This window comes from Gadus chalcogrammus, chromosome 3 (genome assembly GCF_026213295.1).
Source record: "Gadus chalcogrammus isolate NIFS_2021 chromosome 3, NIFS_Gcha_1.0, whole genome shotgun sequence".
Classification (NCBI taxonomy): Eukaryota; Metazoa; Chordata; class Actinopteri; order Gadiformes; family Gadidae; genus Gadus; species Gadus chalcogrammus.
This window is the reverse complement of record NC_079414.1, coordinates 11,880,815-11,906,145: the sequence shown is the minus strand read 5'-3', so window position 1 is coordinate 11,906,145 and position 25,331 is coordinate 11,880,815. Positions and strand designations below refer to the sequence as shown.

Sequence of the window (25,331 nt, the reverse complement as noted above, 5' to 3'; positions counted from 1 at the left end):
ACACACACACACACACACACACACACACACATAGTCACACACAAACGCAGAGTCACACACACACACACACACACACACACACACACACACACACACACACACACACACACACACACACAACAAGGTCACGCACACATGCAGTCACACACATATGCACAGTCACATACGCACACATACACAAAGTCATCCACACACATATGCACAGTCCCAAACACACACACACACACACATACACACTGACACATGCAAAGCACCACAAAAGCACACACACAGTCACACACATATTTGCCTGGCGGTGCAATCACAAGGCTTTCATAAGTGTACAGATATAAGCAGATTTGATAAAATACGTACTCTCCACTTCAAGAGGAAGTTCAACTACCTAAACAGGAAATTGCAGGGACACAAACATGAGAGAAACTTTGCTTTGTGTAAAAAATGTGGTTTCCTGCTACATGTGATCAGTGTCTACTCGTAGTTGTTCTTGCGAGGACGGTGATGCCTTAGTGTGTATGTGATTCACTCTGTGTTGATAATTAACTTGATTCTCTGCCGTTTATTATTTTGGGCAAATGGAAGCAGTGTGTGTGTGTGTATGTGGGGGCAGGGATGGATGCATGTGTGTGTGTTGGGGGGGGCTGTGTGGGACCCCTGCCCAGGGGATTTATGCATTATTCAGGATAAGACATAAAAGATGTAGATGTGGTCAGAGACATATACAGGACACACACCACCACAGACTAACGGATATGCACAAACACACAAACACACACACACACGCACTCACACAATCAGACATGCACAAACACACACTCACTAACATATTCACACCAACACACCCGCAGATACACACAGAAACACACAAACACACACAAAACTCTGCCTTATTTTTTCGAGCTGTGCTCTCTTATCTTCTGTCTCTGAGAGCTGTCTGACGTCAAACTCAGACACTCCAGAATACACAAGCAGAAAGGAAAGGATGAAAGGGGGATTAAATGAAACAGTGATAAACGCTGTGTCTGTTTCAAGCCAGGAGGAACAGGAGCTGAGCTTTCACAGTTCACTGACCAAGGCCGTACACCTGCTCAGTGAGATGGCGAATGATGAGGCAAGCCAGCTAGAATTTGAAGCCAGAACCAAAACAACACGAAGAGCAGCAATTCACTTCATTTCATCAGGCAGATGGGTTTTCAATTCTGAATCAATAGCATTCACATAGCATTGTAACATGTAGCATAAAAGATTGCAACACAACAACTATACCATAACATCGTAGCGTAACAAAGTAACATGAGGCCTAGTAATGCGTACCAAAGTAATAATAGCAGTAACTATAGCATAATATAGCATAACTTGATAATATGTGGCATAATAACATAATAATGTAGCATAGCATAGTGCATCATAGCAACGCATAGCAATGTGTATCATGGTGATATGGAGTGAAATACGGGACTTTATACTAAGAGCGTAAGAACAAGTATTGTACATAAAAAACATCTTATCAGCGTAAAAACAAGTGTCGTAATAAAAAAACAATCTCGTTGCGGAAACTATCTTAAAAAAATCATGAATTGGCTTAGTTAATTTTTTGTCTTTTTTCGACCAATGCTTTTTGTCAATGCTCACCTTTTTTAAACACAGAAAGACAAAAAACACCATCATTTTAGAGCAATGCCTCTCTTACCCACCCTTTCTCTCAGACTTGCACAAACATATCACACTCACACACACACACACACACACACACACACACACACACACACACACACACACACATGCACACACACACACACACACACACACACACACACACACACACACACACACACACTCACACACACACACACACACACACACACACACACACACACACACACACACACACACACACACACACACACACACACACACACACACACACACACACACACACACACACACAGCTGTGGTTTGTCTGAATATTTTATTAAACAATGGTATAGTGTTATGTTGTGGGTCTGGTGTAGTATGGTGTGAGTGTTGTATGGTATCGTGAAATATGGTGCATTTTGGTATGTTATTGAGTGGTGTGGTATAGAATGAAAGGGTATGGTATTGTGTGGTGTGGTATAGTATGATAGGGTATGGTATGGTCTGGTGTGTTGTGGTGTGGTTTGGTATGATTTGTTACAAATTCTATGGTTTATTTTGGTATGGTACGGAACTGTAAGTTAAGAAACTGTTGATAAATAAACAATGAACTAAGTGACTTTGTTCCATTACTTTTCTTTAAATACGATTGCGTATTTTGTTGAACCAATTTTCTTTTGGGGTAGGGTTAGCATTTTTCGAATGTATTTTCTGACCAGTTTTTTTAAGGTTTTAAGTCCACCAGTGGGCATGGATACATTGGGGTACATTCGTTTGAGTAGTGTATAATAATATACTTACTGTACTGTTTTTGTAGTTCTTTCATCGACCGTCATTGTTTTCTTTACATGTGGAGGTTATTCAGGTTAAGGTCACAACAAGGTTCCTTACAAATGTAGCTGGTTCAATTATACTGCTAACTGCTAATTTGTCATTCTGCTTAACGTTAATTAACTGCAACAGTTGTGCTTAGTTGAGACAACGGGGCTGCTAGTTTATTTACTGCAACACCTCATTCGTGTTAATTTATTGCTCTCTTGTGTCTGAGTTGGTAAGTGCTAGTTGTATACTAGTTCAAACATATTTGAAGCCATGTGATGTACCCATGGGCGAATGCTGCTGGGATGCAAGCTGGGCCCTGATCAACCCTGGCTGGGTCGCCGGGGAACCGGTGTCTGATGTTGAAAGACCCAAAACACCCATCCACCTCAGGTGCATGGATGGGGTATTGGCAGACGGAGGTGTCAGAGGGATGAATGGTCTTCAAACTGATGACACATCATGGACAATGCTGATAGAGCGAGGACCACCGCCAGTAGCTTACTTTTCACCACAGTGATCAACTGAGCCCTTTCAGCTTTCCTTAGTCTGACCAGCCGCTATCGGACTGTTCACTGCCTGCCCTGACTTGCTGGAAGCTAGCGACCTGGGCCAGCTAGAAGGGTGCTTAGGCTGGACAGTTCCACTACCACATACCTACAGCAGCACCACAGATCGCTGCAGCTGCCATTAGGTCTTTGTGCCAGGTGTGCAAAGAGCGCTGGATGTTTTCCGAGAGGGAAGAGACAAAAGGCCACTGAGAACTGAAAACAACACAACGCCATACCAACTGTGGAAGTTGATCAACTACAACATCCCATCGCTGATCCAGAAGATTTTGCTTTTTTTATCTTTAGAAACGTGGAACATAACACAACCATTTAGGTGCCCTTTAAAGGAATACTTCACCGATACAGAACCGGCGTTCTATCATTATGAATTTGCTATTATAATATAAAAATAATGTTTTTTCTTCCCTCAGACTAACCTAACCCTAACCCTACTAACCCTTGGCCCAGCTGTCCTTACATTTCTACTGACCTGACGTCAAATGAAGCGTTTCACGTCAGGTCAGTAGAATTTTGCTTGCCTGCAAGAAGGGCCGAGGACTACAAACCACTGGTTCAGCAAATTTGTAAGCCCATCAATAAGGAATGAGGGGGGCGGGAGCTTGCGTACGAGATGTAAACACAATGTCCGCCATGTTTCTTCACTGCTTAGCTAGAGAATTAGACCGACACAAACCTCCGACCATGGCAGAAGCGAATTTGCAATGGGAAACAGCTGGAGTCCTGTGAATTGATTCTCGGCCATGGTGGAGAATGAATTGGAGGAAGAAACGTTGGCTTTCACTGGCTCTGAAGTCCAGATTGAAGTGCAATTTCAAACTGATGTGGAAGGACCAGAGACGTCGAAGAACCCGACGCAGTCGTTTATTCATAATATCATCTCAAATGACTGCGTCAGGTTCTCCGACGTCTCTGGTTCTTCCACTCTTCAATCATTCTGAAGTAGACTGAACCGCGACATGGAGGAGAAAGGGTTTGTTGCCCGTGATTGTCTTCCGCCGGAGCCCCGCTGCCCGCGCCAGGGCACCTCCGCCTCGGAAGCAGGCAGCGGGCAGCGCCAAGGCGGTGGTTTCTCGCGGCAGCGGGCAGCGGGGCTCCGGCGGGAGACAATCGCTGGCAACAATCCTTTTCTCCTCCATGACGTGGTTCGCAGTTCCATATCAATCTGAAGTTGCATTACACCATTCTCCACCTTGGCCAATTATCAATACAGGGGTCTTATTTTGCAACCCAACCCATACCGTACCTGAGAATTACATTCTGCACCCGACCAGACACGCTATAAATTGATACCGACGCCAAACCCGCTACCGAAGGAAAATTAGACACATTTTACACTAACTGGTGTTTGGTGTGGGGCTTTAGATTGCTGTGCAAAAAAAAAAGCACATCATCCACCGTGGCCGGTTTTAGTTTACTGGCTCTGCTCCTGAATAATGCGTCCGACACAGTATCCACATTATTTTTCCCCCGTTTCATCGAAATTGTGCGGGTCACCCATCGGGTACCGAACCCGTGCAGGACTCCGAGATAATCCCCACTACGAGTCTTTACTTGTTGTGGAAGTACCAGAGACGTCCGAGAACCCGACGCAGTCTTTAATTCATTATATCATCCAGAGGCACACACAGCTTTTGGCCGTGATATTATATATTATTCTTTATAGATACCTATATATTATATAATATTATATAATTTAGATACAGGGCTCCGGGAGTCCGCAAACGTCAACAATCACTTCTCCTCCATGCTGATGTTCACGCTGGACTGCAGGGAGTGAACACTTATTGGCTGTTATGTTACGTTCCTCAGGGAGTGAATGCTGATTGGCATTGTTGGAGTTGTCGTCTTCAATCCTCAAGCGCCAAAAAGTCACTCTCTTTCTTTTCTCGGTCAAGAAGGCACGAAATTTGAAATTTATGTTAATATTCCACTAAATGTATGACTCACTTTCAATACAGATTCATGTCTCCACCGGTTAAGTATTCCTTTAAGTGTGCATTAATCCTATTTTTTGATTTTGATATATTATAGGAGTATCTTATTCCCGTCATCGACCAGGAAGAGGACACCGTCCAGCCAGATATTGGAAACTCTGTGTTGACTGTGTGGAATGCCTGCTGAGGAAAACGGGAATGAAGCATCTGAGAGCTACCATTGACCATTTTGGGCCCTCTGGTTTCATTGGCATGGATATTTACCAAAGTTCTTTAGAATGTGTACAGTCGATTCATGGTGCAGACAATGGGTCAATAAATGCAATCTAGAGGAGTGAGAGAGTCAAAGGAGTCAGGAAGTTTCAGTGTGAGGGTAACAGGAAATGGGGAGGAGGTTGAAGAGTCAGAAGAATATGATTTTTTATTCTTTATATTCGCTGACTTTGAGAGGGTTATAAAAATGAAGCCAAAATGCTTAAATCATATTGTCAACTGAATCTATTATGATTCAACTGAATCTATTTTGTTTGTTTGCCCACATGCAAACTCGTCTGTATGTGCGTGTGAGCTGGGTGTTTGTCAATTAATATGTGTGTGTCAATGTTTTTGTGTGTACATTCATTTATTATCTTGTAAACCAGTTGTTGAAGGGACTGTAAGGTCAGCTACAGCCCTGTGGTTTAGACAAAAACTAATGGCAGAGTAATGACAGAGTGGGGAAACTGCAAACAGGAGATAAGGCAGATAGACACAAAATGGCCGCCGCAGGGAGCGATGATTACAAAGTCAGGGAGTGGTGGGAGTGGTGGTTACAGGCAAAGGGGAAAGAGGGGGGGGGGGATTCTCTCACTCTCTGACCTTGGACCTGAACTCTGCTTTATCATTTAGGACATTCCTTTTCAAGTTTGGCATGTCTGCATTTGACCGAGGTAGAAGATCCCACCCTTTTGTTTCCATGGGGAATAAAAACTCTTTATATTTAAACCCACAATACATCGAATTTATCAAGGCCCAATTTTTTTCCATCTGCTTATTAATACTATTATAATTAGGCTATTATTACTCGGTTTCTTTTTCATTATTCTCACATTTTTTTTCCTTTTAGTTATTATGAGGCTATATTACTTTTAGTAATAATAACATTAGCTACATGATGCATCAACGGGGTTCCTTTGGTTCCATTGCAAGAGGCTCGTTCGACTGATGGTACATGATGTGTGTTCTCCACCTTGTGGTCAACAGTGGACCATGCACTCTAGAAAAACGTGAATCTTACTGTTTTTTTTTTTTTTACCTCATCATGATGAGGAACTTATTTATTTATCAAATAATATTTTTGAAGAAAAAATAAAAGAATGAATTGATAATTAATAGTTTAAATATTTTATCGTCAATCCAATCCAATCAAATAATTTCAAAACAAAGCAGGTTGTAAATGCTTTGGAATTTTCTCCTGTTGTAGGTCTGCTCTATTGTGTCGATTCATTTATACTGTATTGCCTTTAATATTGATCCTTTTTAACTAAGAATATCCTGTATTTCGCCCCATATATTTCTACATTTTATCCTCTACTAAAGGCCTACATGTTATAAGCATATTCTCTGCAACAAGCATCTCACTGCACACACATATCAGCATGTGACAGTTAAAACCATGTGCAGTAAATACTAACCTTACTATGTATACCAATTATCAATAATTGCATTGTAACTCTTGTGTGCTTGTTACATCCGGACCTCCTCATCCAACTCAGGCCTCACTTATGTGTCTGCATGGCCCTTGAGACAGATAATGTGAAATGGACGTTTCAAATTAAGTTACGCCATGAGCTTTTGGTGTAACTTATTACGATTTTGTATTATTAATCACGTTAGACCGAGCAATTGTCATAATCTATTATCTCTGGGATTAATACAATAAAGTACTCTGAATTTGAATCGGAAACATTTGAATGCCATTGTGCTTTTATTATTTTCTCTGCAGAACTTTTCGGAGGATTGTGTGAATGATGGCGGGTTGCAGAATCCTCAATGGGCCCCGAGTATGACTGATTGGACTCTGGGGGCATGGGGCTGCACACCTGTTCTGCATTAAGCAATTAAGCAACCTATGTGCATAGGCTGAGACCGTTTTTCTGTTAATGGGTGAACCTGTGCACATTGATGAATCATTGTGTACAGGTGCGCAGCCCCGCCAAGCCCCAGAGTCCAATCAGCCTGACTCAGGCCCGGTGAGGCTGCCTAAACCAGCCATCATCCACTGACACTCCAACAAGGAGTTCTATTTCATGTAGGCTTCGCCTACAATCATAGAACTAGAGTTATAAACATAACTATCGTTTTCCTAATTTAATAATCAAATTAACCCCTAAAATAATCTATTGAGCATTCAAAAACAATGTCATGTGTCAATGTGCTGCGTGCATCTTATTTGTTTGTATGTATGTGTGTGTGTGTGTGTGTGTGTGTGTGTGTGTGTGTGTGTGTGTGTGTGTGTGTGTGTGTGTGTGTGTGTGTGTGTGTGTGTGTGTGTGTGTGTGTGTGTGTGTGTGTGTGTGTGTCTTGTTGGCTGAGAGATAAATGACTCTGTTCTTGCTTATCTGGAGAACGTGAATGTTGCAGACTGCAACTTTGACCTCAAAGATGCAGACCTTGAAGCGCTGCTCCAAGGGTACATTGTAGCATCTCTTCAGAAAATCGGCCTCATCATTTAAAGCCATTGAGGAATGGGAGAAGCTCCCTGAATTATATAGATATAGATTTTCCATATATTTTCCCATGATGTCCTACATTCATTTTAAAGAATTCAGTCTTGTCTACATTAATTAGACACCGGGGTTTCTCTATTCCATTCTATGGGTTGTAGTACAACAGGATGTTAACATCAGGCTACATACTTATATACATTGCATATTGTTGTTGTTTTCTTTGGATCTATGACTGATTTGAGTGCTTCTAGTTGCTGAATCTGGTACAATGCATTTCTACTCCTTGTGAGAGATTCATGTTGGATATAAGGTCACTGACAAACACATGTAATAAAATAAAATAAAATAAAATAAAAATACAAAGCAATAACGACGGTGTACAAAGAGACAGCAGGGTATCGGATATTTTGTTATACAATTAACAAGGAAACTTTTATAATAAATGGATTAGTGGATAATAAGTGTTCTATTGTGTTTATTACTTAGTTACAGCGTTGAGCATCATTCTCTGCAGAGATACACACACTACACACCCAATGTCTCCACATCTTCTGCTTCCCATAACCCTGAACATGTGTTCAACCTGATGAACCAGACAGACACACAGACATTTATGAAAGACAGACAGGGGGAGAGGGAGAGAGTGAGGGAGAAAGAGATGGGGGATAAGGAGGGAGGGGAGAGAGAGGGAGGGGAGAGAGAGCGCTCTCCATGGGAGAGTTCTGTCATCGTCTTTAGATTGGGTGTCCCAGGATGATCAAATATTCATACGGTGCTCAGGTAGCACACTTGATATCCAGAGAGAGATGGGGAGAGAGAGAGGAATATAGACGGAGCGAGAGCATGAGCAAGAGAGAGAGAGACGGATATAGCCAGAGCAAGCGCGCGAGAGAGAGAGAGAGAGAGAGAGAGAGAGAGAGAGAGAGAGAGAGAGAGAGAGAGAGAGAGAGAGAGAGAGAGAGAGAGAGAGAGAGAGAGAGGGAGGTAGTGGGAGAGAGACAGAGGAAGAGAGGTTATGAGAGGGAGGAAGAGAGAGAGAGAGGAAGCAAGAGAGGAAGAGCAGTGCAGGGAGAGAAAGAGAGAGAGCGAAAGAAGGTTGAAAAAAACGTTCCTGTAATATTTTAGTCTTTGTCAGGTACTTTTCACTTTATACATGTAGATTGTATCAATTTACATTTTCTAATTTCATTTTTTTGTGCTCTGGCAATTGTACAATTCCCATGCCATAAAGGCCTGGATTATGGTGAATTGAGGAGGAGAGAGAAAGAGAGACAGAGAGACAGAGAGAGAGAAAGTTGATCACAATCAGGTCAGACAGATTTGAGTAACAAACACATCTGTCTGACCCACACATGGAAGTTACTAAGAAGATTTCCTAGCATGGCCCATCCTTCCTCGACAGCCAATGACATCGAGGCGCCTTTTGATGACTCAGGGCAAAGCAATCTTTCTGTGTGTGTGTGTAAGTGTGGGGATGGGGTGGGGGTGGAGGGACATGGAGAGGGTCTGGCAGAGCGATAGGGGGAGATGGTGCAGAATGCGAAGCCATAGCGTGTGCTGCCATTGTGTCCCAGAGGGCACTGATGCAAACAAGCGGATCAGTGTTAGCTAGATAGAACAAATGGCTTATTTGTTTTTCACGTACACACACACACACACACACACACACACACACACACACACACACACACACACACACACACACACACACACACACACACACACACACACACACACACACACACACACACACACACACACACATACAAACACACAGGCACGCACAAACACACACTGACACACAAGCAAGCACACACAAACACACAGGAAGCCAATCACACACACACACACACACACACACACACACACACACACACACACACACACACACACACACACACACACACACACACACACACACACACACACACACACACACACACACACACACACACACACACGTGTGTGTGCACACACAGACACAGACGGATACGGGCAGAGACACAAACAAACAAACACTAAAACAGAAATACATACACAAACTCACAAACAAAGGAACAAAAACACATGAACCAACAGTTTTGAGGGGCATGTGTTCCATCCAAGCACTGATTCACTGCAATGTTCACTCACTAATATATTTATAACATATATCATTATGTTTGTTATAGTTCCTCGTTCATACCTGAGGTATTACTGCAATTAATCCTTTTTCGGTGCATGCACCCGTGAAAGGTAGGGTAGGGCAGACATTCTCCTCCCCACCATAATGACCCGACAAATCATAAGAGCTCGTCTCTCGCTAGCCACTCCCTTCCTTACCATCCTCTGGCCCCGCCCCACAGAGTGACCAGTCGACGCGTTGGGAGCTTCTTCTACTCTTCTTTGATTGACCGGGACCAACTTTGCTAGTTGCCTTTAACGGGGATTTTTTTAGTTTTGTATTTTGTCTTTTCTTTTAGTTTCCACACCTGCCCCCGATCTACCCTCTGCGTTCTTTTTCTTTAGGACTAACACCGTTTCCAGCCCGATCCAAGTCGAGCCAACACACAACAAGGTGAGTTCCTTAACAGGTGCAGCCTTTAATAAGATGACAGTGCTGGTTGGGTCGAGTGTGGTTCGTGGACGCTCTTTAACCAACGGCCATTGTGTTTCTGCTGCTTTTCAAATGATTTTTAATGCAGCGCAAGACTTAATTATGTAGTAAAATTGAATATTATTCTTATCTATAGTAATAGCTTACTATAACATTTTAATATATATATATGTATAGATGTATGTGTTTAAAGTATAGCTTTATTTATGTTACACTTATAAATATACAGATTTAGAAAGGGCTATGTATAAATTTTTTTTGGTATAAGAAATATGCCAAAAAACATCGTTCCAATTTGTTCGATTCGAATGATGATTCAACTTTTGTGTATAGGTTTGTGTGTGTGTGTGTGTGTGTGTGTGTGTGTGTGTGTGTGTGTGTGTGTGTGTGTGTGTGTGTGTGTGTGTGTGTGTGTGTGTGTGTGTGTGTGTGTGTGTGTGTGTGTGTGTGTGTGTGTGTGTGTGTGTGTGTGTGTGTGTGTGCGTGTGTGCGTGTGTGTGGCTAACCCATGTTGGATCTTTTCCCTCGAGCGCCTCGCAACTCCTGCCCCGGGCTGCGTTCTAATTTTTTCTCTGCCCAATATATTTGCTTTAGCCGGCGACGGAGTGGTTCAACGGTTGTGTTTAAATAATTCAGATGTTTAATTCAACAAACGGCCTGGCCGGGGGCCACACACACCCATGTGATGGGTGAACTAATTCGTCTTCATCACTTTTAAACGTCTCGTTAGAAACCCGTCGCGTGGAAGGGATGAGCATCTTTATTATCAAATGCAAATTGATTGAAAACAGCAGGAACTGTTGCTGCAAATAAGGAATGCAAAGGTAGACTGAGTAAGGAAATTTAATCGAACTTGCCCTGTGGAAAACTGGTTTAAAGGAGCCACCTAAATGGTGACCTATGAAACTATATAGGCTCAGCCGTGGCAAAGTTTCAAAGGTTTTAACTAACGCTTAAGGCAGACCGTTATGGTTCCACGTTGCTACTGTGGCCTAGGCACTTAATAATGCAGAGCAAATGTGAGACGGCCTTACCTTTAGGGGCACCACTTGCCTTAAGGGGCATTGATTGATTTTAACCTATATTGATCTATCTATATAATTGTATACTCTATGCCATAATCATGGCAACAGTTAGGATAATATTATATGCATGATTAAACCATTGCGACTACAGATCATCTTCTCATGCATATAATGAAGACCTAGGTGTTAAGTCCCTTCTCATTGGGGGGTTAACTTAAGCAAACACGCCCTTGCTGCCAATGCTGAAGCTAATACAGTGTCGATGGATAAGCACTATATAGTTCCCACCTTCAGTGTTTGCCTTGACCAAGTTGTCATTCTCTTGTAGAGCTGTGAGCAATGCTGGTTTTGACCCATTCATTCCGGCTCTTTACCAGGCCGCCTTCCTCACTGAAGAAGCGTTTCACCACTGCTGAGAAGCCACCCAGATCCCTTAGTTACCAAATGCCCTTCAAGACTGAAGGACCATGCAAAACCATCTTGTCCTGGACTTCTGATTCTCTGCTAGATGTCTTTTTATCAAACCTTGAGCTTGGAGTAATAAGACTCCTTCATTAGTAACTCAAGGCATGATGCTTGCACCGTCCACGGTATATAATGGCTGGTTTCTATAGTTACTGTAAACAGTCTGGCCTGAGAAGTGTTCGTAACTTTAACCCCTAGAACAATGCTCTACAAAATGGCCAACGCCATTGCTCCACTTCTGCTCAGGGTTTCTAGCTGTCCTTGGGACAGGAGGATAGCTGATAAGCAGATGGTTGATGCGCTGTGTATTGACTTAAGAAGTAGTATGGCACCTGGAGCACACAAGCTTATCGGTCAGATTCTTTGATATAGTAGAAATTATAAGATCATTTAACGCTGAGTCACTGTGTCTAACATGGCCATTTGGTTTGAGAGGCATAACATTATAGATGAGCATTGCTGGGATAATCTATGGATATCATCACATTATGACATTGTCTCAAACTCTTAATTCTATGAGAACTACATGTGCTCTAGGTAAGATAGTTGATTATTGGAAATCCTGGATATTACGATTTTCGCTGTGATGATTCATCATTGATTTATTTGTGTGATCAACATTGTATTGTTAAATAGATACATGAGTTAATATACACTTTGGATGTAATGCCAATGGACATGACATGACCATACGATGCAATAGAGACATCTAGGTGCATGAAGGGCTCATAATGAGTCTTTGTGTCTGCAGAGCTTATTGAGGTTTAGTATGGAGCTGCTGGGTGCTGGCCCACAGGGAGGCTCTGAAAACTGCACATGCATTTTGAATACAAGGTGCAACCTGAGGACAAGCTTGAGTGTCATCAGGCAACCGATAGAGTGGTTCAGATAGTGATTAAAACAACCATTGGGTGGTGGTTAAGTGCCCCCAAGGCAGGCCAATGTGTACGTGTGCAAAGGAAATGTCACATCGTTGCTTTCTCTCGTTAGCTATTCATTACTGCCTTGCCCGGGCAGAAAGTGGTTAAAGGTAACCACCACTCTATGAGTATTGCCAAAGGAATTTTAGTTACAACGTGGTTCTATAAATACATTCATCCGGAGATATGATCAGGCACTTTCCTTGTTTTAGTAGACCCATTTGCTGAATTTGCATGTAGGGCTGCTAGATTATGGGAAAAATCATAATCACGATTACTTTGGTCGATATTGAAATCACGATTATTCAAACGATTATTTTTGAGTTTGAAAACATGTTGTATTTATTCAGCATGACTCTCCCAAAAAAAACGTTGTAACTGAGAACTTAGAAATTTCGCCTTAAAAATGAAACAAAATGGTCAAAAGAAAATGTTCCAATCTATAATAATATACAGATATGTTTCCAGCTGTTCTTCCCTTTCTATAAAACATTTAAAAAAACTTGATTGTGTTAATTTTGTGATCGTTTGACGCAAAAATCAAAATCGCGATCAAGATTCGATTAATCGCCCAGCCCTATTTGCATGTGGTAAGTATTTCATCAGGAAGTGCTGCCACCAGCGGCTATGATATTGTTTGTAGTTGCTATGAACAGTATTTTCCATGTGATGTAACACAGTGTTTAAATGTCTTCTCTCCTCTGTCTCCCCAGCCATGAACCTACCTCCTTCCCTCACTCTCTTCCTTGGACTCTTATCCTGGTGCCCCTGTGCACTGTTGGCTTCTAAAGTGATCGTGGTTCCTCCAATCATGTTTGAGTCCCACCTGTACATCTTCAAGACACTGGCCACGGCGCTGCATCAGGACGGACACGAGACCCACTTCCTGGTCTCGGAGGGCCGGGACGTGCCCCCCTCGCCCCACTACAACTTCCAGCGCTACCCCGGCATCTTCAACAGCAGCACGGCCGACAACTTCCTGCAGTCCAAGGTGCGCAACATTTTCTCGGGCCGCCTGACCTTCCTGGAGCTCTTCGACATCCTGGACCACTACTCGCAGAACTGCGACGCGGTGGTTGGCAGCGCCGAGGTCATGGCCCGGCTGAAGGCCGAGCAGTTCGACCTGCTGCTGGTGGACCCCAACGAGATGTGCGGCTTCGTCATCGCCCACATCCTTGGCGTGAAGTACGCTGTGGTCAGCACGGGCCTCTGGTACCCAGCCGAGGTGGGCGCACCGGCGCCGCTCTCGTACGTGCCGGAGTTCAACACCCTGCTGACGGACCGCATGTCCCTGAGCCAGCGCATCACCAACACGGCCGTCTACCTGGTGCAGCGCTTTGGCGTGCACTTCATTGCCCTGCCCAAGTACGACCGCATCATGAGGCGGCACGGGGTGACGCCCCGCGTGGCCATGGCCGACCTAGTGCAGGGCAGCCAGATGTGGATGCTGTGCACGGACCTGGCCCTGGAGTTCCCCCGGCCCACCATGCCCCACGTGGTCTACATAGGGGGCATCCTCACCCAGCCCGCCAAGCCACTGCCGCAGGTTTGTACAGCGAAGGTAACCCTTGCCGGTACCCATCAGGGCTAGGATACAAGCCCCGCCTTGGGTTGGGCGCCGTGACCTGAGGGACAATGGCTGACTCACGTTTGCAATCCTTTGTCTTGCTAATGGTGTGCTGTTAATTTATCTTTTAGCTCTCTGTGGTAGTGAAGGTGACCACCATAAGCACCAGTCAAATAAGCACAACCAGCCTCAACTGTTACTGATGCTATTCCCAAGCCATTTATTGGTCCTGTGTAGCTCAACTCGTGGCGCCTGGCATTAACACTGCCAAAGTTAGGGGTTCCCTTTTTTTTTTAAAGTTTTAACAGAATTTTGGATTATAAATTTTGTTGTCGAATTTACTGTGAATATAAAGGCAATTCATTGTAAGCCATTTGAATGAAAGCCTCTTCTAAGTGACTCAGTAGTCAAATAGAACAGGCCTCTGCACGAGGTGAGGCCATACATTTTCATATGTAAAGAAGCATTAGCAACATGCAACGTCGAAACCCTCTCTACGTTTGACCAAAGTTTAGTCGTCCAATCAACCTTTGGTCAAAGTTCAATGGCACTTCAAGGTTTGGACTGCAATACATTAGACCTGGATGGGTAAATCAGTATTTGAAAAGGTCAGCATGTGTGAGAACTCTGTGACTAATGACATTAGAAGCAACCATAGATGGCAGTTTACTGGTAAATTACCTGGGTAATCTCGCACGGTTCCCTGCTCGCCACAAACACCCCATCATGTCATTTCTGGCTCTGCAGCTGGGACAAAAAGTCCATAATGTATATCGCAGCTATTAAATCTAAAATCTGTGTAAAGATTTCGCACATTGCAGCAATTTATCCCACTCAGGATCCCATTGACAAACATGAACTCATTGTTGGGAAAGCTAGCATGAATTAATTATCCTGAGGAGAATGGGGTTATTTGACTTGGGGATGAAGTGGCGGCTTGTCTCGGGACACAAAGCCCTCTCAGCTCCTGGAGCACATATATACGCTCCAGAGCCCTGCCCCCCCCCTTCCCCTCCATCCCCCCTAGTACATGCAGCTCATCAAGACGCATGAAGTACGTATGGCGAACGCTTTCATTGACGTGTTCGGCGTTGAACGCCCCCTTATCACTTAGTTCAGGGGGCACCATTGTAATATGTCTCCAATTCCTACTGAGGCTTCAACATGTTGACAGACTTGTTGTATTGACTGTGGTTTACATTTTAAGAAGCATACTTGCCTCTCTAATTTTATAAGCAAGAGAAGACAAGAGACTGAAGTGTATTTTCATCGGGAGTGTTCCCTTTCTCTTGTCCAAAGTTGATGTCCCGGTCCTATATCAGCGGCCATCATATTTTCTGTTACTTTTCCTTCTGTATAAGGTGGATGAGTGCGATAAATATCTTGTTTATATGTGTATTGTATAAACATCTGGTTTATTGCACTCAAAGCAAATTGCTTTCTACAACAGTTGGGAATCAAACCCAGCTTGGAAATTATACCACTCACCATACAGTGATTGCTAACCTTTGGCACATCATTCATGAAAATGTTCAGATATAGCATTTTGATGATGCGTTCACCTCATAAATCCTGACAAACTGCTCTCCCCTGCATGAAAATACACAACCTGCTTTGAATGATAAAAAGCATCACTATCGATATCGGCGATCTGTTCATGGATAACTTTGTATCGGATCGAATCCAAATGTTAAGTATCACCCACCCCTAGTAACAGCTAATGTTTACTTTCTCTTGTCCATTGTGTTGTATGAATGGCTTGGGGTTAACCTACGCCCAATATTTAAGGTCTGTGCATGTGTGTCTTGGGGGGGTGGAGCCGGGTTGTTTTTAGGAAGAACAAAGGCAATTGCTAGCGGAATACGTGATGGCAAGGCGCACGCTGGGGGGGGGGGGCAAAGATAAAGGACGTCAAGAGCGTAGGCACCGGCATCTTGTGTGCGTGCGTGCGCGCGCACGCGTGTGTGTGTGTGTGTGTGTGTGTGTGTGTGCGCTCAAGCAACAATGGGTGGGAGTTTCGGGTCGTTTCGGGAATGCCTCTTGCGCCAATGGGGTGCATTGTGCGTTGTAGGGTGGGGGGGTCATAATGGAAGTGGAGGGAGAACGGAGTCATTGTCTCTGGCGCCGGCGCCGGGGACACTGAGCCACTCTTATGGGGACAGAAGTGCCCAGTGTGCTGCTGGGCACCCAGCTGGACCATCCTCTTCCTCCTCTCCTCTCCTCGTCTTCCTCGACCGCATCACGCCCCTGATTAACACGCATGCAGCCGCACGCTCGCACCATTGCTCATGCCATACTGGCTTCAAACAAACACAAGCACGCACATGCACACATGCAAACACACGACAGTGCATTTATGTGTCTTTGCGTGTGTGTGTTTTGAAAGGCTATCTCTTATGTCGATAGAAGTAGCTTAACAACCCCCTTTGATGAAACACGTTTGGCAGATAAAGGCTGTCTCGCGCCGTCCTCATCATTTTACGAGCCAAACGGGCCGGAGGCCAGAATGAACATTAATGCATTAGGGGATTATGATATGGTCGTAAATGAAGAGGCTGATATGGGATTCGGCTTCTCTGCTCCCTACCTCACTACCTTTCTCAGCCATTGAGACGTGTTGCATTTCCTGCACCTGTGATTGAAAGGCACAATGGATTCCATACAACCAATCACAGAAGAGATGCACTGGTTGGTCGGAAATGAACAGGGATCGGTGTTAAATGTAAATTGGCTCATACAGAGGCCGGCGCAGATAACTTAAGACTGTATTCTCACAGTGTATTTCACTTGCTCATAGCTGACAGATGGCTTTGACATTTCTAATCAAATTACACCCAAATAATAGCTCTTAAAACTAACCTGCAGAACTTTTTTAGGTTAAAAAAGTTTGCTGCATTCGTGTTCAATGTTATTTATTGATTATATTTCCATGTGTTTTAGTAGATATTATAATTTATAAATTCTCTCAGAAAGAGGGTTTATTCACTCTTCTATTGTTGAAGAATTTAATCTATACTTATCTAAAATGTGGAAAAGCCTCCAAACTATTTCCGAAGCGGAAAATGTCAATTATTGGAGACGAGAACGTGTGTAATATGTGTGTGTGTGTGTAATACGTGCATGTGCACCGTGTGTGTGATACGGGTGTGGTTACGCTGTATGTGTTTTCCGGGGGCAGGAGTTTGAGGCCTGGGTGAACGACACCGCGGACCACGGCTTTGTCGTCGTGTCGTTCGGCGCCGGGGTCAAGTACCTCTCCGATGACATCACCCGCAAGCTGGCCGGCGCTCTGGCCCTCCTGCCTCAACGTGTGGTGTGGAGGTACGGTGTCCTCCTCATGCTGTCAAACACCACAACCCACTCTACCCCTCACCCCATGCATTGATGTATGGATGAATGTACGAGTTGATCACATATAAGCGTGTTATCGGTTTGGAGTGGGAGCTTCGCCTTTGAACATAAATGGCGATTTCCAGGACAGCTTGAACGTGCGGAAAGCACGTACACAGGCACACACGCAAGGACTCTTGCGTGTGTGTGTGTGTGCGTTTGTGTGTTTGTGTGTGTGTGTTTGAACGCTCATACCTTTAGGGCCTCCAGTATGTACAAGCTGTCCTATAATAAAAATCTTGCATAAACCCTAATCATTTACTTGGGACTCCAGGTTACCCATTTCAGAAAAGAAGGGTGAGGGTTGATTGGGGGAGAGAGAATGTAGAGGGTCGAAGGGGGGGAGAGATGGGAGAGAGACGATGGGGGGAGAGAGATGGGAGGGGGTCGATGGGGGAGGGGGTCGATGGGGGAGAGGGTTGATGGGGGAGAGAGATGAAAGTATGTTACGAAAAATAACGGATCCTTCCGATCTCTGCTTTTTTTGTCAAATCTTCAAATCAAATCTTTCGCTGTAAAAGTTTCAATTATCTTTTTAAAGTAAGAAACGTTTTATGTATGTATGTATGTATGTAGCCGATAAGATAACTTTATTGAAGAAATGTATAGATTACCTTGGCTAAGACTCGTAATACTGGATTCGATCTGGCAACCGTATCCAAGGCAGATATTCAGAATGCTAACTGTCTACCTAGATCTTGAATTTACATTTGGTGGCATTGCCCATTACAAAACCAGGCATAGAAATGAATGAAAGACGTTTAAAATTAATCTTGAACCAAGATGTACAGCTTTTGCTTACTTCTGGCTGTTTTAGGTTCTTATAAACAGCATTAGCTTAGTTTATTCTGGTCTATTTTGGACTCAACGACTACTCTCTAATTGCCTTATTTGGGTACGATCATTGATTTATTCAGAACAAAATAAATTATACACCAAATATTATTGTTCAACAACAATGCCAATTTAATGATTCTCTTTTTGCTTTCAATGTTGTTATTAGGATAGTGCCGTAGCTGTCTTGCACACAAGCAGGTCAATGTTGTGACAACAACAGGCAGTTTGAATTGTGCTGAAACCTGTATCCCCAGCCCGTCCTCTCACGATTTACCCTGCCCCTCTTTCACCTTTACAGATTCTCTGGAGTCCCACCCAGTAACCTAGGCAACAATACCAAGCTTGTTGATTGGATGCCTCAGAATGACCTACTGGGTAAGAAGGATAAAATAAAGCCGCGCCTAGTTTAAGATAAGGATTAGTTAAGGTTTACTTGTCATTGCACTTTGTCATAGACCACTCTTTCAATATTTAACCTATAACAACATTCTAATACAATTTAGAAATGTAATATTATATTATCTTCCTTTATTTCTAGCGCACCTTTCTTCACATAACTTACAATGTGCAATATTCACTATCATATACAAACTTAAACCAGAAATGTGATCACCTCACTGCATTGTAGCCCAGTACAACCTTGGATAGTAAATATGCAATGTGTTCTGTAGGGGATCATCAGGTGTGCTTGTCGTACACAACACTAAAATAACTCTGTTGTTATTTTTTTACATGGTCCTCGATATCCCTTGTGTCCACAACAGAGAGGATTTCAGTTGAAGCCTCTGGCCATGTTAACGCTTAACTAAATTACTTGTTTAGTCGAATAAATATGCAATGTGTGTTCTGTAGGGGATCATCAGGTGTGCTTGTCGTACACAACACTAAAATAACTCTGTTGTTATATTTTTACATGGTCCTCGATACAACCTTGGATAGTAAATGTGCAATGTGTGTTCTGTAGGGGATCATCAGGTGTGCTTGTCGGACGTACACAACACTAAAATAACTCAAATATCCCTTGTCTCCACAACAGAGAGGATTTCAGTTGAAGCCTCTGGCCATGTTAACGCTTAACTAAATTACTTGTTTAGTCAAGTTTGTCATTGTGAGGTTTATGCTAATTACTGCATTATCTAAAGTAGATTTATTACGTAGGTTTATTAAGTTCTTCTTAGCATAAAGTGTTACCGAACTTCCAGTTGGAAGCAAACTCCTCGTTTTGTTCCACACTTGTTTCATTGAACGGGGGGTTCTCTGACTGCCACTCCCTGTCTGGGGAGATGGATCTCTACTTCCCGTCGGTCCGCTTGTTTTTCTGCTTCAGTCGTTTTATCTCTTCTCGATCTCACAGTAGAGGGGGTCAAGGGGAAGGGTACCTGTTGGCTTTGCACTGCTATAAATGAGTAATGTTCGGCTGACTGCGAACACACAATGCATCAATCGTAAAGTATTTTAAAGTCACCCATTTACAGATTAAGGTTTGTCTCAATCACACACACACGATTTTTGAAAATGTATTATGGTCATAATTTGCTTATTTCCATCGATATTCATTTAAACTAAATGGATTATTAGTTTCTATACGAATCGGTGTAACTCTCACTAAACTTTAAAACATTTTGTGATATCTTAGGAATTCAACCAATCAAACCATAACCCGTTGCCCCTCATATAAGCGTTTTAATTAATCTTTAATAAACAGAGTCACAGAGCGGTTTATAATATCTGGTTATGTAATACACCATGATGTATACAGATCATGTATTTGAGAACAACTATTGATAAATAACCCAACACCCAATAGCATCTCTCCAACTGAATACACAATAGAAGCTCTACGCAGAATTTAGAATATAGAATGGAATCTCTCCCAAGGCAACCCAACACCCAATTGAATTGCTCCCACATAACCCAGCCTCCAATAGAATATCTCCCAACACCCAATATTATCTCTCAAACACAACCCAATCCAATCGGATAATGTGAAGAGGATTGGATGCTGGGTCATCTAAGAACAGCCAATAGAATCTCTCCAACATTACGCAACACCGAATAGAATCCCTCCCACATATCCCAACACCCAATTCAACCTCTATTCAGAACCCACCAATCAACACAAGCCTTCATCAAACTAACACAATAACCAGCACCAGTCGCGGATCACGCGTAAGCAACGGTTTCTCTCTGCTACCCCTGCAGGCCACGCCAACACGCGGGCCTTCCTGAGCCACGGCGGCCTGAACAGCATTTACGAGGCCATGTACCACGGCGTGCCGGTGGTGGGCGTGCCCCTGTTTGGCGACCACTACGACACCATGACGCGCGTGGCGGCCAAGGGCATGGGCCTCATGCTGCACTGGAAGAGCATGACGGAGGAGGAGCTGCGCGCCGCGCTCCACAGCGTCATCAGCGACAGCAGGTCAGCGCCCACACATACCCGTACACACCAGTGCATGCTGGTCGATTGATATACCAGTACACATACCAGTTCACATACTAGTACACACAAGGAAATGGTAGCATAGACCAGCAAATGCAAGTGATAGATACCAGTAAATGCCAGCAGGAAATACCAGTAAATGCCAGTGATATAAACCAGTAAATGCTAGTGGTAAATCCCAGTAGATACAAGTGGTGGATACAAGTTTATGCCAGTGGTAGATAGCAGTAAATGCCATTGCTATTAATCACCAAAGAAATATATAAACCAGTAAAGGCATTGATATAAACCAGTAAATCCCAGTTGTAAATCCCAGTAATTGCAAAACAGTAATAACAAACAAGTTAATGGAAGTGGTAGACACAAGCAAATTACAGTGGAAGATACATTTATGCCCGTGGTAGACAACAGCAAATACCAGTGGTAGATACCAGTAAATGCCAGCGGAAGATACCATTAAATACCAGTAGTAGAGACAGTGGTCAATACATTTATGTGGTTGGATTTAGAGAATGGATGGATTCCTGGATAGAGGAATGGATTCATAATTGTTTTGAAACTCATATTCATATACCCATGAAGATAATATTTTTACTTAATGTTTCCGTTGAGGTTTCCAACGGCACCTAGTGCATGTGTGCGGTACTACTGTAATGTACCCTGCTCCACTGGTCTGCTCCTTCCCTTTTCTTTTTTTCTGTGTTCCCCTCGCTCTCTTTGGTGTGCGGTTATCCTGTTACTGGTGTTCTTGTAGGCTCAGCAATCATGCGTGCCCACTGCCCGCACCCGCACGCTCTCCCTCTCTCCAGTCCTTTATTTCTAGCGCACCTTTCTTCACATAACTTACAATGTGCAATATTCACTATCATATACAAACTTAAACCAGAAATGTGATCACCTCACTGCATTGTACAACCTTGGATAGTAAATGTGCAATGTGTGTTCTGTAGGGGATCATCAGGTGTGCTTGTCGGACGTACACAACACTAAAATAACTCAAATATCCCTTGTGTCCACAACAGAGAGGATTTCAGTTGAAGCCTCTGGCCATGTTTACGTTTACCTAAATGACTTGTTTAGTCGGGTTTGTCATTGTGAGGTTTTTGCTAATTACTGCATTATCTAAAGTAGATTAAGGGTTTATTAAGTTATTCTTATCATAAAGTGTTACCGAACTTCCAGTTGGAAGCAAACTCCTCGTTTTGTTCCACACTTGTTTCATTGAACGGGGGGTTCTCTGACTGCCACTCCCTGTCTGGGGAGATGGATCTCTACTTCCCGTCGGTCCGCTTGTTTTTCTGCTTCAGTCGTTTTATCTCTTCTCGATCTCACAGTAGAGGGGGTCAAGGGGAAGGGCACCTGTTGGCCCTGCACTGCTATAAATGAGGAATGTTCGGCTGACTGCGAACACACAATGCATCACTCATAAAGTCTTTTAAAGTCACCCATTTCAGTAAATGCATTGATATAAACCAGTAGATCCCTCCCTCCACTCCCACCGTCTTGCTCTCTCTTTCCGTTCTCACTCGTCACTTTTTTTCATTTGCCGGATCTATACTCTTCCTGAGCTTCCTGCGGGATAAAGTTTGTGAGGACGTGCTGCTTCATGTTGTCTAGAATACATCGGAAGAACAGCCAGTGTGTCACAAACATAGCAAATACTGGTCGATGAGGCACAACACATCAACGCTCGAGACCTCAAGCCCATGCCGAAGGCAGATCCTGCTGATGTGTGTGAGGGGGGGAGGAGCGAGAGAGCGGTTGGAGGATGGCAGTGAGCTGAGCGAGTGACTAAGATGAATACATGAGGCAGGCTGGTGCGAGTCATCTCTAGAGTATCCCCGACTTGGAATAAGTGTCCAGTGTCCACACACACACACACACACACACACACACACACACACACACACACACACACACACACACACACACACACACACACACACACACACACACACACACACACACACACACACACACACACACACACACACACACACACTCACACTGAGTAACACCTGGTATGCCCCTCCCACCCCCCAGGTACCGGCAGCAGGCCCGCCTCCTCTCGGCCATCCACAAAGACCAGCCAGGCCACCCGGTGTCCCGGGCCGCCTACTGGATCGGCTACCTGCTCCGGCACGGCGGCGCCGACCACCTGCGCTCGTCCGTCTACCACGTGTCCACGCTGCAGTACTTCCTGCTGGACGTCATCGCCGTCGTGGCGACCGTGGCCGCCCTGCTCGTCTTCGCCCTCTACCGGGCGGTGCGGTGGCTGAAGGGGTCGAGGGGCGCGGTGGCGGCGGCGGCGGCGAGCACCAGCAGCGGTAGCAGCAGCGGAAGGGGAGGAGTCAGGGATGAGGATGCGCTCACCAATGGACACTGCCACAGTGAGGCGGTGGTGGCCAACGGGAAGCACAAACGCAACGGCGCACTGCGAAGCGAGAAGAAGATAAACTAGAGGGTGGAGGCACAGGGAGGGGGGGGGGGGGTTCATTGGGCGGCATCGTGGTAGGGTTGCGAACTGGCGTGAAGTGTGGGGCTTTGGCGAAGCTGATCTCAGATCTGTTTCCGCATGAGAGAAAAGAAAAGGCTTGCCAGAGTAGGAGCAAGTGTAATGCATTGGTCGACCAGTGTAGTGCAGTTATGCAACCAGTGTGTGTATGTGTACGTGTGTGTGTGTGTGTGTGTGTGTGTGTGTGTGTGTGTGTGTGTGTGTGTGTGTGTGTGTGTGTGTGTGTGTGTGTGTGTGTGTGTGTGTGTGTGTGTGTGTGTGTGTGTGTGTGTGTGTGTGTGTGTGAGAGTGTGAGTGTGATGATGGGTGTGTCTGCGTGTGTGTGAGGATGGGTTTCAAGAGTGTGTATGTGTGTGCAGACGTGATTGCCGAGGCAAATCTTAACAAAATGCGAGGAACACTTAACAGCTGCTACACGATGCAAATGCCAGTATCAACCGGGGAAAAAATACAACACGCATTTAGAAACAAACAGGAAAAGAAAGAATGGAGGCTCTACTTATTTCTCTTCCCTCAATTCTGTTATGTCTTTCGTTCGCTTTTCAAAACGAGCCAAAGACCACCATTGACCTAGAACACACTGGAGACAAAAAGCTTTTAATAAAAAAATTAAGTGATATTGCAATTAAAGATTTGAATTAAGCAGGAAACGTTTTAACCAAAGCATTACTTGCAGAGGCGTTTGTAAATAGGGGGAGAAAAACATCTATTTATTACTGTACAAACACACTGTAATGAACAGACCTTTTTAACCTTTCTTATTTATTATTTTTTTTAATTTAAGTCGTTTATCAGTAATACGATTGTATAATGGTTCATATACACTCCTTCTTATAAACTTAAACCCTGTACAATTTACGTTTTTACCTAACAACAACTGCGTCAATTTGTATGTTTTCTTTTTTTAACAAGGTAAACAACCTTTGAAGAAAGTTGATTTCACCTTTTTTGGTTTAGGTAGGTTGGTTGAATTTCTACTGGGTGTGGCGGTGCCTGATCATAACCACCATCCCCTCCTAAAATGACCGCAGAGAAGGGCACTCTATCAGCCAATTAGTCTAATTAGGCAATTAAGGAATCACCAGTATGAGAGTGCAGGCATTCAAGACCAGTAACGATCACATGGTGAATCCTCAGACAATACCTTACCCCGGTATTCATGGTTGATCTGATGATGTCTGATCACAAATTGTTCAAATCATGAATTCATTTATTATTCTTTGTTTTATTGCCATTTTTGTTGTTGTAGACCATAATCTGTAGTAGAAACTCCTTGACGTTCATTCCCCAGCGCCAGCTAAATCCGTGTTGATTTAGCAGTGTTGTTTCAAATGTTAGTCGGTGCATTAGCTATAACAATTTTATGTGTGAATGATGAATTCTACATGTCGCCTTTTTGAATGCAAAAATTTGTGTATGCAAAGTGCTTGATAGTCTGTGTCTGTGTTTGCTTGGTTTTATTGTTTTTACGTGTGTGTGTGTGTGGTTGTGTGTCTGTGTGTGTGTGTGTGTGTGTGTGTGTGTGTGTGTGTGTGTGTGGTTGTGTGTTCGTGTTGATGATGATGATACAACCTTAGTCTGCACGTATGGAAGCATAAGGCTTGTACTTCTTAGCTCTTTATGTATCAAACTCTTATGGATTCATTCACAACCATCCTTCTGACCTTAAACAAGTTCTGCTCTCAGTGGGTCTCCCCTTTCCTATGTTTTGCACCATTTCCTAACTACTTCATGTGAAGTATTCAAAAGTCAAACGGGTGCGTTCCAACAAGGCCTGTGCCTTGATTCAAGTCCCTCTTTGTTCCCCCACGCTCCCTTTTATTTTAAACAGGCACGTGTAAGTTGAACAATGCAAATCAAAGGATAGTCTTAAGCTGTAGGCAAATGCTACGGGCAGCGAGAGCAAAG

The 25,331-nt window shown here is 43.8% G+C and overlaps 1 protein-coding gene across 1 annotated transcript; it reads left to right on the top strand.

Moving 5' to 3' along the window:
• Positions 1-9,993: 9,993 nt before the first annotated feature.
• ugt8 (UDP glycosyltransferase 8) lies at positions 9,994-23,369 on the top strand. The gene is made up of 6 exons (XM_056587384.1): positions 9,994-10,222; positions 13,385-14,217; positions 17,417-17,559; positions 18,764-18,840; positions 20,668-20,887; positions 22,952-23,369. Exons 2-6 carry the CDS (start codon positions 13,387-13,389, stop codon positions 23,367-23,369), a joined length of 1,689 nt encoding a protein of 562 aa, XP_056443359.1. The 5' UTR covers positions 9,994-10,222; positions 13,385-13,386.
• Positions 23,370-25,331: the final 1,962 nt, after the last annotated feature.

What these genes read in the sequence shown, in the direction of transcription:
- ugt8 (XM_056587384.1), top strand. Translation starts at nt 13,387, where the DNA reads ATGAACCTACCTCCTTCCCTCACTCTCTTCCTTGGACTCTTATCCTGG. An exon ending in CCGCCAAGCCACTGCCGCAG is followed by an intron (nt 14,218 to 17,416) that starts GTTTGTACAGCG and finishes TTCCGGGGGCAG; the next exon opens with GAGTTTGAGGCCTGGGTGAA. An exon ending in CCTCAACGTGTGGTGTGGAG is followed by an intron (nt 17,560 to 18,763) that starts GTACGGTGTCCT and finishes TCACCTTTACAG; the next exon opens with ATTCTCTGGAGTCCCACCCA.